Here is a 13,051-nt window from a genome sequence, read left to right on the forward strand (position 1 = left end):
GAGTTAAAAACAAAAGCACAAACAGACGAGACTGAGACCACAACAAAGATTTATAGGGAGTTAGAGCTACCAAACACAGAAGAAACGCAAGGATAGAGGTTCGAGTTCAACTTACGTGAAAAAAAAAATAAGCTTAGCTAGTTTGGAGAAGAACGTGGTTCAAACCATAATAGAGCTTTTACTTTCATAAATAAGGGGAAAATGTGAGTAATTGTTGCTAGGCGAGAGGACATAATATGTAATGAAGAAATGAAATGAGAAAAGTTGAATAGTCTTTTTGAAACTGTCAAAAAAAACTAATAGGCTGACTTGGACCCTTTACTCACTAGAATTCATAATTTTAAACGAAATAAAGTATATATATATTATATTAAGTATGAAATCAAACAATGATTTGATTTCACAATTCCAAATGAAACACAGTAAATTTTTTGTTATCTTCTATCCCAAAATCTAAACATTAATAAAGAAAATAAAGTTAATGTAAATTCTATTGTATATAATTTGTTGTGACATATATTGTGAGATATATCGTGTTTTGGTAAATTATTAATTGAATTAGCATTTAAAATATATACTTAATTATACACATTTTATATATAATTTATTGCGGTATATATTTTAGAGTATTTTTTTAATGTTTACTCCCTTGTCTGATAAACATGGTCCCATCCTGCTGGTACATTAATTAGAAAAGTAGGTCTGCCACTTCATGGCAGAGGGACACAAGTTTTTGTCATTTTTTGAACTTGCACATGCATACCCTTCATAATTTGCGGTGATACATTTTAGTTGGTCTAAGTGATATTAATAACTTAATTATTCTAGTATATAAGAAAGATTAATATTTAACCTAATAAATTTATCTTAAAAATTAAATTAGTTTATGGTTGAAATTTCATTTCATCTCACTTTACATTTCGATTTCAAGATAGAAAAAAAATAAAAACTTAATAAATATTAAGTGTTGACTATGAGTTTTTAACGATACTAGAAGTATTTTAGTTTGTTTAGTGTATTGTTTTTTATACAATTGTAATTTTCATATTGTTTTTAACTTAAGTTTTTTATTAATGTCCATGAAAAATGTAGATTTTGATTTTTCTGAATTAAATGATTTTTTTTTTAACAAAATAGTCACTGTAACGAGACAGTTGTCAACAACTATATTATCGCAATGTAATCAACCGTAGCATAGCTTTCTGATTACTCACATCTATTTCTCCCTCTGTTGGAGTGTGAAAGGAACGCGACTAACACTGTTTTAACCGTGAACTGGATTGAAGTAGAGTCTCGTTAACGAAAGTGGTTACGTTAATGCCACTAGTCTCCTTCAGCTTCTTAAACTCTCACACCCAAACCCTTTCTTCTTCCCAGTGCTTGGCTACCGTCAGCAATGTCAGATCCGAACCAGATTTCGTTCGCTCTAGCCTTCTTGTGCAGCGCTTTCGCCGCTTGTTTCGCCGAGGTAACCATCCTTCTCTAACTCATTTCGATTCAGCATTTGGATCTTGTAATATAACTTCTCGCATATCCGATTGTTTTGGATAGAAACTGAATCTTACATTTATAAGCTAAAGGAATGATATGTCAGGATTGCGTGACTTGAGTTTATCAAGTTCATTTGTTTGTGTTTGTGTACAAGTTGTGAAAAGTCAAATTGTGCGGGTTGTTCACCAGACGATGTGAATTATATAACGTTCTTTGCATTTAGTTTTTGAGTGAATAGTGTCTGCCCCGAAAATGTGGAGAGTTCGGTGCTGTAATCCAATTATAACACAAATTTGTTGATTCTTATATTACTATAATAGGATGATGATAATAATAACTGAGTGGTTCCTCAGTTAAAATTTGCTTAAAGTGACAGTTCATTTGAATTGATATTAAACGCGTTAGTAGGATTATGAGCAGAGTGAATACCACGTCGCTCATCACGCAAAAAAATGGAGTCTAAATACTCATAAATGAGTATTATTGGACGAAAGAATGGAGGGATCCTAGTGAATGCAGAGAACATATATACTTGTTCCAGTTTTAAGTGAATGTGAGTCGAAATCTTACTAAGGTGTGCGCACTTATACATGTTATTGTTGATCCTTGATGCTTTTATTATACAGATAATCTGGCATAACTGGTTACCTGACACATTCTCTTAGTTATAGGTTTTTCTTTTTCAAGAGTTTTACTCTACTTTTCTTCTTTAGCATTTTTTTTTTCCTTTTGTGAAAGATAAAATAGTATATGCATTAATGATGTGTAAAGTTTTTGCACTATCAATTATAAACCACCATGAATGGTAATTTTGCTGACTTTAGCAGTAACCATCCTAAACGTCATATTAAGGATGATTTCTAATTAGTTAACAGTGTAAAAAAACTTTTACAATGACCCTGCCCATCTTTTAAGCTCTAAAAAATATAGTTATCGTGCTTCAAGCTTTTTTACACGTTTCATTCCTGCCTTTCTTAAGTTACATTATTGGTAAATAGATGCATCTATGCCATTATTCTATCAAACGACTGCTGTAGAAATTTAACCTAAAAACTTGCCTTTGAGAAAGTAATTCTGATATTTCTTTTGGGGTCGGGTTTGGTGCAGTTTTGTACCATTCCTCTGGACACAGCTAAGGTCAGGCTTCAACTACAAAAGAAGGTAGGGGTTGATGATGGAGTGGGTTTACCTAAATACAAGGGCATGCTAAGCACAATTAAGACCATTGCTAGAGAAGAGGGTATATCAGCTCTGTGGAAAGGAATTGTCCCTGGTTTGCATCGCCAATGTTTATATGGAGGCTTAAGAATCGGATTATACGATCCTGTGAGTATATACATATCTAACTTTCATTGAATAAGACTGTGATTGGAGGAACATGGGTTGTACATATGAACTGCACCATGAACAGGTCAAAACATTTCTTGTTGGTAGTGCCTTTGTTGGAGAGGTTCCAATATACCATATGATCCTGGCTGCTCTGCTCACTGGTGAGTACTTCTGAACAGTCTAATGCGTCATTTCAGATTGCATACCATTCATTGATTTTCTCACCTTTGTGGGGAAATTAGCATCTTCGTTGGTTCCAGTAGGACAAAAAAAAATGATAAAATAAAAGGCAAATGATGCTTGAACTATGTTCATTTTTTCCATTTACATGGAAATTAAAATTCTAGCTATGCTTTTTATTTGTTAGTTATCTATCAAGAAACTTTTTCATCTTCATATTGTAGCACAATATTTTATCATAAATGTGAAATAGTAGTTGCATAATGTAAATTTAGGGTGAAGTTGTTGACTTTACATATGGATAATAGAAGTTGAAAAAGAAAAGGCTAATAATTTGGATAATAGAAGTTATTGAATTTACATTTTGTACTATATTATATATTGCAGTCACCGACTCGCTTTTTTTCAACCTGTGATAGGTGCTTTAGCAATCACGATTGCTAATCCAACTGATCTTGTTAAAGTTAGGCTTCAATCTGAAGGTCATCTGCCATCTGGGGTACCTAGGCGTTATTCTGGTGCCATAGATGCTTATTTAACTATATTGAGACAGGTAAGCCTTTCTTATTTGGTCTTGCTTCTTCGATTATATTGAAAATATACTAATTGAGTCTAATTCTCTATATTTTTTTGTTAAACTAGGAAGGAATAGGGGCCTTGTGGACTGGGCTTGGGCCAAACATAGCAAGGAATGCAATTATAAATGCTGCTGAATTAGCTAGCTATGATCAAGTGAAACGGGTAATCACATTATTGGGTATTCTAAATTAGATTTTTTGCTATACTTCGAAGTACAGCCTTACACACAATTTAATTTTGTTGGAAAAAAAATCCCTTTCACACACAATGGGAATCAGAGATATGAGACACAATACAAGACCGCCCCTCTCTCTCTGTAACTTCTCACTTCATATAATCCCTTTATATAGCAAAGGTTGAAAGCTTCCTTCAATAAAGAGACTTCGTGATCTTTAATTATCCACTTTTCATATACATCTTGTAAAATAAGATGTTATATCATCTAACACATCTCATTATGATAGTGGATTCACCTTGAGTCTAGAAACATGCATCCTTGGCTTTCCACTTACTATCATTAATGCTTGGAAATTTGGATTGATTTTCCCAACAAATTGCAATGCTGCTCTGATTCTTTATACTTATGCAGACGATTTTGAAAATTCCAGGGTTCATTGACAATGTCTATACTCACCTTCTTGCTGGCTTAGGGGCAGGTCTTTTTGCTGTATTTATTGGTTCTCCTGTTGATGTGGTAGGTGCTACAGCATCCCTCGCCCCTTTTTTTGTCTTCAGTTTGCACTTATGCTTAAGAACACATCGATAGCAACAAGTTGTGCTTATGAAAAGAGACTAAAAAAGAAGTAAGGGGAATCAAATAGTCAATGGCACTATTTGAATATTTTGATTTAACATTTTGGTTCTGGATGATGTAGAGTTAAAGTTGACAGTGTTACTGGATCTTACCAAAAATAACCCAAACACTTTTTACAAGGGCAATTTGTCTATGTTCCTCCATAAACATTCTGGGGAAATTATAAGTAACTGGGTATTTTGAAATTCTAGAACTATTGCTAGATTCCTTAACAATATTGGTGAAATTTGTATGAAGAAGCACACTTTATGAAGCCAGTGGATGACTTGTTTCAATGCCCATAATTTTTCAGGTGAAATCCAGGATGATGGGGGATTCAACCTACAAAAGCACATTTGACTGCTTTCTCAAGACTTTGCTTAATGAGGTTTATGAATTTCCTTAATTGATTTTATCGTTGGTATAATTGCTGTTCAAATCTTGAACCAAGGGGAATTGAAAGATTCATTACAATTGTTCTATCCTTTTCTTGCTATATTTTTTATTTGTTTCTCCAATTTTTTTGTTAATTGAAAGATTCATTACTATGGTTATCACCTTAATTGTATGAGGTGATTTGGGAGAGCGGAAGCAAACTTTTCGGTGCATAATTTAAGAGGCTATTGAGCAGCGTACTTAATTCCTATACAATGAATGTGATTTTCCATAGCAATCTTTGTTGTTATGATCCTTTAACAAACTAAAAATATTTTTAACAATTGACCCTGGCGTGTTCATTTGATAATAAGCTAGCGTGAGGTCTGCATATAGTTTGTCCTTTTCTCTGCAGCTTGCACTCATGTTACAAATGTATTGCAGGGATTTTTGGCCTTCTATAAAGGTTTCCTTCCAAATTTTGGTCGAGTAGGAGCCTGGAATGTGATTATGTTTCTTACTTATGAACAAGTAAGATACACGTTTTATCTTGGCCATGCTGTTAGATTTATCTATTGTAATTTATATATCTTATTGCAGCCTGATATCCACTTACAAATGCGCTGCTTTAAGGTTTAAGCCACTTGTTTATGTTCAATTACGCAGCTTGCAAGTGAACGTAAGGTTTACCCTAGTCTAATCAATATTTTCAATGAATTTTCCCCCTTCTGCTTCAGCTTCAGCTTCTAGCATTACAAGTCTTAAGAGAAAATAGCTTTTTGTAACTTATTTGTCTCCTTAATCAGAATCAAATGTCTGAATTTTACCAATGTCTAGCCGACTAAAGTAGTCAATTTTCAAATGAAGGGTGGACACACTATTACTTTTTCACTTAACATGATTTCTTAAGAGAATTCAAATCACATTTCAAGACTCACATTGTATGAAGACAGCTGTGAATTTTCCCATTAAACTAGCCCTGTGAATATTACAGAAAGACTGCTTTTTGCATGATGGTATCATTTGTTGATTCGAGGAACTGCTTCGTCTAACAGGAAGTTTTAATGATTATGAATTTGGTCGTCGATACTGAAAGTGTTATTTGATTCATGTGGCAGGCGAAAAGATTTTTGAGAGGATAATTCTTACTTCATGATTGATATTGACGAAGGAAAATTAGTGTTCTTTCTCTGTTGAGTGCTATCAGAAGAACGGCAAATTTTTTCGAGAGGTGGTCTTTCTACATTCATTCCCCACTTCTTCCTTGTGGACGGACATCACGCTTAAAGTATTTAGTTAATGAATAAACCGTCAAATCACCTCTGTATATGATTGTCTCCTGCTTGTGCCATGTGAAAGGCCACAATTCAAAGTTTCAAACATTCTTAGCCAATTAATAGACCCTGAAATTACATTTACTTGAATGACCTACATTGTACTGGATTGATGTCAGATACATTTTTCTGGGAAATAAATTGCCTATTTCCCTACTTATTGAATGAAACATTAATGCAAACTAATATTTAGAGGCTCTATAATTCATTACTTTATTCAAATATCATGGGGTATCACCATTGTTGACAAATTTGATTTAAATCCCGGATAGTTTTCGACTTGGGGAATCTAATAAGTTTCCTTTCTGGCTCCATCTCGTTTGAAAGTCAAATATTCAGAGAAAAAGAATAGCTTGCCAATATAGATTTGGTAATACACACTGTCATAATCACTTCCGTCCAGAAAATCAATAACCTAGCCGACGGATTTTTCATATTACATTAACAGCCCTGAATCCTGCTAGGCAAATCTTAGCTCACTGTAATCCGTTTTTTCAAAACATGACTCCCTAAAGAGTGATTCTACTTGCATCGTCTTTTTCTCTCACACCCATTATATATATTTTTTTCTTTCTTACATTTCAAAAAGTAATTCCCAGTATCCTAGAAACTAATTTATGGAATGTAAAAAAGCGAGGCGGCGGAACCAGAAAAAAAGTGATGCAAAAAGAACTTCCCCTCAGAAAAAACTTCATGTTCTCGCTATCAAATAAACTCTGGCCTTTATAACAGACCCATTCCCAAGCTTAAATCCAGGGCTAACGGGAAACCCTACAACTTGACCAGCAGACACTCGCCCACCTGAAAATTTCACTACACTGTCCATATACTGTTGATGGAACTCGGCTCCACGACTTGCCTCAAACTGACTTGGTGCAGGGTTCAACGAGAATGCAAGTAAGTGAAGTAACCACACTGTCTTGGCCACCCCTAAAAACTCATTGTAGAACTCACTCCTGGGATGGTTCCCTGCTTGGACTTGACTGTGTTGCTCCAAGTTCCCAAACAATGACTCCTCCATCTTTGGATGGACAATGGCAAGGTACTTCTTGGAACAGAATTTCCCAAAGTGACAACTTGGTAGGATTCCAAGAAGCTCAGTAGGATCCATGGACTTCATGTCCCGGTACTGAGTGAAGCAATCACGTCGAAACTGATCAGGGTTGAGGAGGGAGGAGAGGCTTCCATCCATGTAGAAAGTCTCGTGATCAAACCCTTGAAAGATTTTCCTGGATATATAGGATTCAAGGGCGTACTTGGCATGGTGAGCAGAGACAATGGATGTGGTTGAAGTATTGTGGTATTTGTCGGTTGAGGCAGTAGCAGCTTCAATGGAACGAACAGCAGCTGTTATGTCCCAATGTGCATTGTGCATCAGAGACAGCAAAAGAGATGTGAAAGACTTTGACGCTTCTCTCACTTGAACCATTGCTGCTTCAAACAGTTCTGGAGTTGGTACTGCTGCAACTGCTGCAGAAGTAATTTTGTAAATTTACAGAATCAGAACTTTCATTCATTTCCTCTCCTATAAAGTGTCAAATGTAAATCACATAATCTCAAGTCATTTTAATTGAAGATCAAGTTTGCCATTGTTTACCCAAACACACTCTAAAGAGACTTTTCAATCTTTTTCTTCTCAATATTCATCCATCTAAATCTAAACACCACATTCCATGATATCTATTATATTAAAAAAAGAGTGGCATGTATATTGCTTAACGTACCTTGAATTCCCAGCCTCCTCTTAGACAAGGACCTCCCAGGCTTCTTTTCACCACTCCCATTACTAGTGAGAGCAACAGCACTATCAAGCTTCTCCCTCAGATTCCTCACCTCCAAATCCTTCACTTTCACCTCCTTTTTCAGCTCCTCCACCACCGCCTCGTACGGCGCCACCACCTCTCTCACCGACGCCACCCCACCACCTCTCCTCCTCCCCTTCCTCCTCCCTTCCCCGCCTCCGCTCCGTCGGAACCGCTCCCTCAGCACGGCGAGCTTCCGGAGCTCCGTCACCACTGCCACGTCGGCAGCCCGCATCCTCTCCGGGTCCCACGGAGAATGCGCCTCCTGAAGCCTCACATACGCCCTCTTCATCGACGACACCGTTTCGAACACCTCCTCCATCAGCCCCTCCATCTGCTTCACTTTCAGAGCCTTCAGAGGTCCCACCGCTCTCTCTTCGTCGTACTCGTACTCCTCCTCCTCCTCGTAGTCCTCATTCTCGTCTTCTTCCTCGTACTCCTCGTTCCTGTTCTCCTCAGAGTCGTAGTGCGAGTTCTCGTCCTCCTTGCCGGAGGCTGCGGTGGCCAGAGGGTGGAGGAGGCAGGAAGCCGTGACCCTTTGGATCAGATCGGAGAAATTTGAAACCTTTCGCGTCATGGGTTCACTCTAGATGCACTTGTGTTGGCCTTTGATGGAGACGCCACTGAGAATGAGAGAGAAGTCAAGCTCAGAAATGGTGGCAAGGAAGTGAATGTGAGTGGGACCTGGTGTGACTCTATAATTATAATAAATAAATAATAATAATGGGATAAAAAAATTAGGAATGGATATTGGTAGCACGTGCTGTGTGTGTATGTGGATCGCAAGAGTGTGACAGTGAACAGTGTCAGACCACCCACGAGGAGGGTGCGCGCACCATCACCATGTCACTCATTAATGATATTGCAAATGTTTAACTACGTTTTTAATTAAAAAAACATGATTACTTTTTTATAATCGGTTATTTGAAATTACTAAAATTATAAAACGTAGATTTTTACGTGAGACACAGTTTTCAAGAGTGGGGATTGTGTTGAAGTTAACCCGAAAAGAAAAGGAAAAAAAAAATTGAAAAGCGAAAGCAATGCAATGGCTTTGGTAGGGTGAACTGTTGACCTGTTGCCGGAGTAAACTGGTAGCGTACGGTGGTTAACGTGGCAAGAGCTGTGAGTTACGGTTGTTAGAGTGGTGGTGTTTGTGGTGGCTATGTATAGCAATGTGTGGAGGAAATAAGACAGTGGAAGTGATTGGGAAGAAGGTGGTTATAGTAATTGGTTGTGATAGAATAGCATGTGATGAGATAAGAGGATACAGTGAAATGTGTGGAGACAATAAATTTTCTTAGCCGTAATATCCTTGGCCTATTTTTTTAATTGAAAAAAATCAGATGAAATTAAAGGTAATATTAATTGCAATGTTTTCTAAAAGAGATATTTATTCTTGCTATTGTTAACATCTTTAATTCCCTGCAAAATGTTACGGGGATTATTATGTATCTGTCTCCGATATAATTTCATGTTCAAGTAACAAATTAAATACAATAGAATTGAAGATTGAAAGAACTACTTATAATTAAAAATTAATTAATCAAAAATATGAAAAGAATTCAAAATCTTAAAGCACATGCAAAAGAGTAAATTTGTAGATAATTAAAAATTAAAGGGTTAAACATGTCTTTGGTCCCTTAACTTTCGGTGAATCTTGAAATTAATTCATTTTGAAACTTTAAACCAATTTAGTCTTTCATCTTTCGAAATATGTGAATTTAGTTCTTTTAATCAAATTTTGTTAGGTTTATTTGATGTTTTGTACACGTTTCAGGATTGTATTGGAGTTGTTTACAGTGTTTGACACATTTTTGCTTTAATGTTAAGTCAAATATTATTATGAAATGTGCTTTAAATGTCAAATAAACTTAACAAAATTGGATTAAAAGGACTAAATCCACGTTTTTCGAAAGATGAAAGACTAAGTTAATCTAAAGTTTCGAAATGGACTAATTTCAAAATTCACTAAAAATTAAGGAACTAAAAATATATTTAATCCAAAATTAAAAGAATAAAGATATTGAAAAAAATGGAAAAGAATTTTGTAAAAGGTTGCAATTAAAGCTTTAATTCATTATTAAAAATTGGTTTGATTACTCGTTACAATTAAAGTTTTTACTTTCCATAAAATATGCATGCAAAATTTTGAAGCAGAGGATGAAGTATGGTCTGGTTTGATAAAGGTAATTGAAATTGCATACAATAATGATCAAAAGATTATTATTTATTTATTTATTTATTTATGGTCTTGTACTATAATTTCAGGCAAAGCCCACTGCAGCTAAATGGAAAGTCACTACTATTAGGCACTACGACCTAATGGAGGAATTATGGGGAGCAAATCGAGCCACTGGAAGTGGCGTCCGCACAGCCCGTCAAGCACGACGTCAACGTCAACAACAAATGTTAGAAGTTGATCTTAATGATCAAATGGAATACGTGCCTGACCCACCGTTGTATGAAGGAGGTACTTACCCAACTCCACCATCACCACCTGCTATGGATGAGTACAATCCTGGGCCAACTCAATCACAACCATCAGTTCCGTCTTGTGGGACCTCTTCGTCAAGAGGGTCCAAAAGAAAAGCACCAATGGTTGATTTGATGGACTCACAATTCGAGAAACTAACAACAAAGCTAGATGGGTTCATGGATGTCATGGGATCAGGTAACTCACATTTCGAAAACATATCACAGACAGCACAAAGGCAAGTTGTTGCAATTGAGAAGTGCAATGAAATTCTTATTGAACAAGTTAGCATGATGAGGCGCATGACAAATTTCCAATATTCAGAGAGCGACATATGGGAGATGTTAGCCACCATGAACATACCTGATGAAAATGTCATGGACCAATGTTATGATTTCCTCTGCGCAAATCCAGGGCATACAAAACGGCTAATTGGCATACCTTCGGGTCTACGATGGAATAAGTTAGTTAAGATGATGAGAGGGACTACTTGACTTAGTTGTTTTTAATTCATGACATTGTTTGCTTAATTTGTGTATGAAAGATTGTTATGATCTTGTATGTTAATGACTATTTTTAAACCTTTATATTTGCAATAGTGCTTTTATTGTGCAAATAGTTTGTATGTTAAATTTAATTAACATTTATGTCTTGAAGTTTTTTTAGCATGGCGTCTTCCTCAACAAGATCTAGAAGCCGTAAGGGAAAAAATCAAGCAACAGACGAATTGAATGAATTGAAATTATTTTCATCTTGTATTATGTGTTTATCATTTTTATTTTAATTGATTCTTATGTGTGTTTAAATCAGATGGATTCCAAAATAATAGAGTTACTTGAGGAAGCAAATGCTCTTGATCGACGAATGCTTGCAGCTACTAACCGCCAACTTCCAACTATTGAACGACGCAATGCACTACTTAATGACCAATACAACCTAATTCCTAGAACACCTTCAGCTCAATATAGAGGAGACCAAATTTCTGAGTTACTAAGAACCATGAACATTTCAGATGACAACTTATTAAGAGAGTGCTACGACTTTCTTTGTTCACATCCACTTCATACCCGACTTCTGATGGGGATGCCAGCAGAAAATCGTTGGAATAGGTTGCAAACTTATATGAGTAGAGAGGCTTGACTTTGATTGTATCACTCATCATATTGTATGTTGTCATGTGTGTACTTTTTTATATATTATGTTATGCTTGGAGTTGACTTTTTATTAATTGTGTGGTTGGAAATGTTTTTTTTTTAATTAAAATATTAAATTTTCTAAATCAAATATAATTTAATATTATTTTTTTTCAATAAATAAATATTTAAAATATTTTTATTTATGATAATAATATATGAGAAACTAATTATAACTTATCTAAATATCATTTTATTATACCTTTTTAACACCAAGGACAATTAGGTCATTCTACATTTTCATTTATTAAATTTAATTTTTTTTAGTCACATCAGTCAAATCTTTCACAAATTTTCACAAAAATCACTCTCAAATCCACTCCAATATCACTCCCAAATCCATAAAAAAAACAACATAAATATCACCTTCTAATCAATCCAAATCAATCATCTTCCTCTCTCAAATCATCACCCACAAAAGAACAAAACCTAATAGGGGGACAAGAGAATATTTCAGAAATTCTAAATTTTTAGTCGACTCTGAAGATATTCATTAAGATGAGGGCTAATGTTGTAATTTCAAGTTTGTACGAATTTTCTCTTTATGTTTTGAAAGATTTGTACTTTTTCGAAGTAGCTGTCATATGGGGTCAGACACCTTATCTAAATGCTTCAAACCAATTTTCCTTTTTCCTCATCAAAGTACTAAATTACAACTTTGCATTTTTCACACAGTAATGTAAAGACTTTTTCTTTTAGCTTGGGTAAGAAAGTGAAGATAAATATATCAATCAGAAGTTGTTTGGTAAGAAAAAAAAAATGAAAATATCTTTTTGGGTTTGATTATACAAAAAGTAAAAAGAAAAGTGTATACCCAATGATACAAATGTGTATATCAGAGACAAGATGTGTAAAGATAGGAGTAAATTGATATTTCAAAATACAAGAATAAGCTTTTTCTACTGAGCATATCTTAAAAGTAACGCATTTCACAGTTTTTGTTCTATATTTTTTATTATCAATGCAAATGCAATAAATTGTGAACAAATGTAGAATACTAAATATATATAATTAATTAACTTTTTATTTTATTTTTACTTCCGAGAAATGATGCTGAAAAATAATTGAAAATTAATATAAAAATAAAAGTTGATTCTTAGATTTAATTTTCTCCATGGAAGTCTATTGTCTCATCTTCTTCTAACATATTCATTACAATATATATATATATATATATATATATATATATATATATATATATATATATATATATATATATATATATATATAATTTGTAGTAGTTGTTTAATAAATAAATTCTATAACATTTTCTTCTTTTTTTCATTAGTAGTATTTGAATTTGTTTGGAATATACTTTTTTCTCATGAAACATATTAGTGTCACAATTGAAAAATAAATAAAAAAATATACAAGATAAGCTACTATTTTTTAGAAAGAAACTTCAAACACTCCTACATATTCAACATCTATTAAAGAATACATTTTCATTTTGCATCCATTCAAATCAATGGATATAATTGCACAATTCATTCATATAA

At 34.4% G+C, this 13,051-nt stretch overlaps 3 protein-coding genes across 4 annotated transcripts; 2 read left to right on the forward strand and 1 right to left on the reverse strand.

Moving 5' to 3' along the window:
* Nucleotides 1–1,190: 1,190 nt before the first annotated feature.
* Nucleotides 1,191–6,285, forward strand: LOC114187792 (mitochondrial uncoupling protein 2-like). Its single transcript, XM_028076161.2, has 9 exons — nt 1,191–1,468; nt 2,599–2,817; nt 2,903–2,981; nt 3,420–3,553; nt 3,643–3,741; nt 4,169–4,273; nt 4,686–4,760; nt 5,192–5,278; nt 5,866–6,285. The coding sequence occupies exons 1-9, from the start codon at nt 1,397–1,399 to the stop codon at nt 5,887–5,889; spliced, it is 894 nt and encodes a 297-aa protein (XP_027931962.2). The 5' UTR covers nt 1,191–1,396; the 3' UTR covers nt 5,890–6,285.
* Nucleotides 6,286–6,415: 130 nt separating this feature from the next.
* On the reverse strand, nt 6,416–9,118 carry GIL1 (glucose-6-phosphate isomerase, putative (DUF641)). 2 transcript variants are annotated; one of them, XM_028076160.2, is made up of 3 exons: nt 8,959–9,118; nt 7,806–8,506; nt 6,416–7,548 (listed from the first exon to the last, which is right to left on the reverse strand). In XM_028076160.2, exons 2-3 carry the CDS (start codon nt 8,458–8,460, stop codon nt 6,773–6,775), a joined length of 1,431 nt encoding a protein of 476 aa, XP_027931961.1. In that variant the 5' UTR covers nt 8,461–8,506; nt 8,959–9,118; the 3' UTR covers nt 6,416–6,772. The 2 variants fall into 2 exon arrangements, with proteins under 2 accessions (XP_027931961.1, XP_027931960.1); XM_028076159.2 differs by having other exon boundaries at nt 6,416–7,551.
* A 1,090-nt stretch (nt 9,119–10,208) lies between these two features.
* LOC146885835 (uncharacterized) lies at nt 10,209–10,853 on the forward strand. The gene has a single exon (XM_085675109.1). It carries the CDS (start codon nt 10,209–10,211, stop codon nt 10,851–10,853), a length of 645 nt encoding a protein of 214 aa, XP_085531235.1.
* Nucleotides 10,854–13,051: the final 2,198 nt, after the last annotated feature.

The sequence above is a fragment of the Vigna unguiculata genome, chromosome 6, assembly GCF_037176805.1.
Source record: "Vigna unguiculata cultivar grain cowpea cultivar isolate G323 ecotype 2 chromosome 6, ASM3717680v1, whole genome shotgun sequence".
NCBI classification, from domain to species: domain Eukaryota; kingdom Viridiplantae; phylum Streptophyta; class Magnoliopsida; order Fabales; family Fabaceae; genus Vigna; species Vigna unguiculata.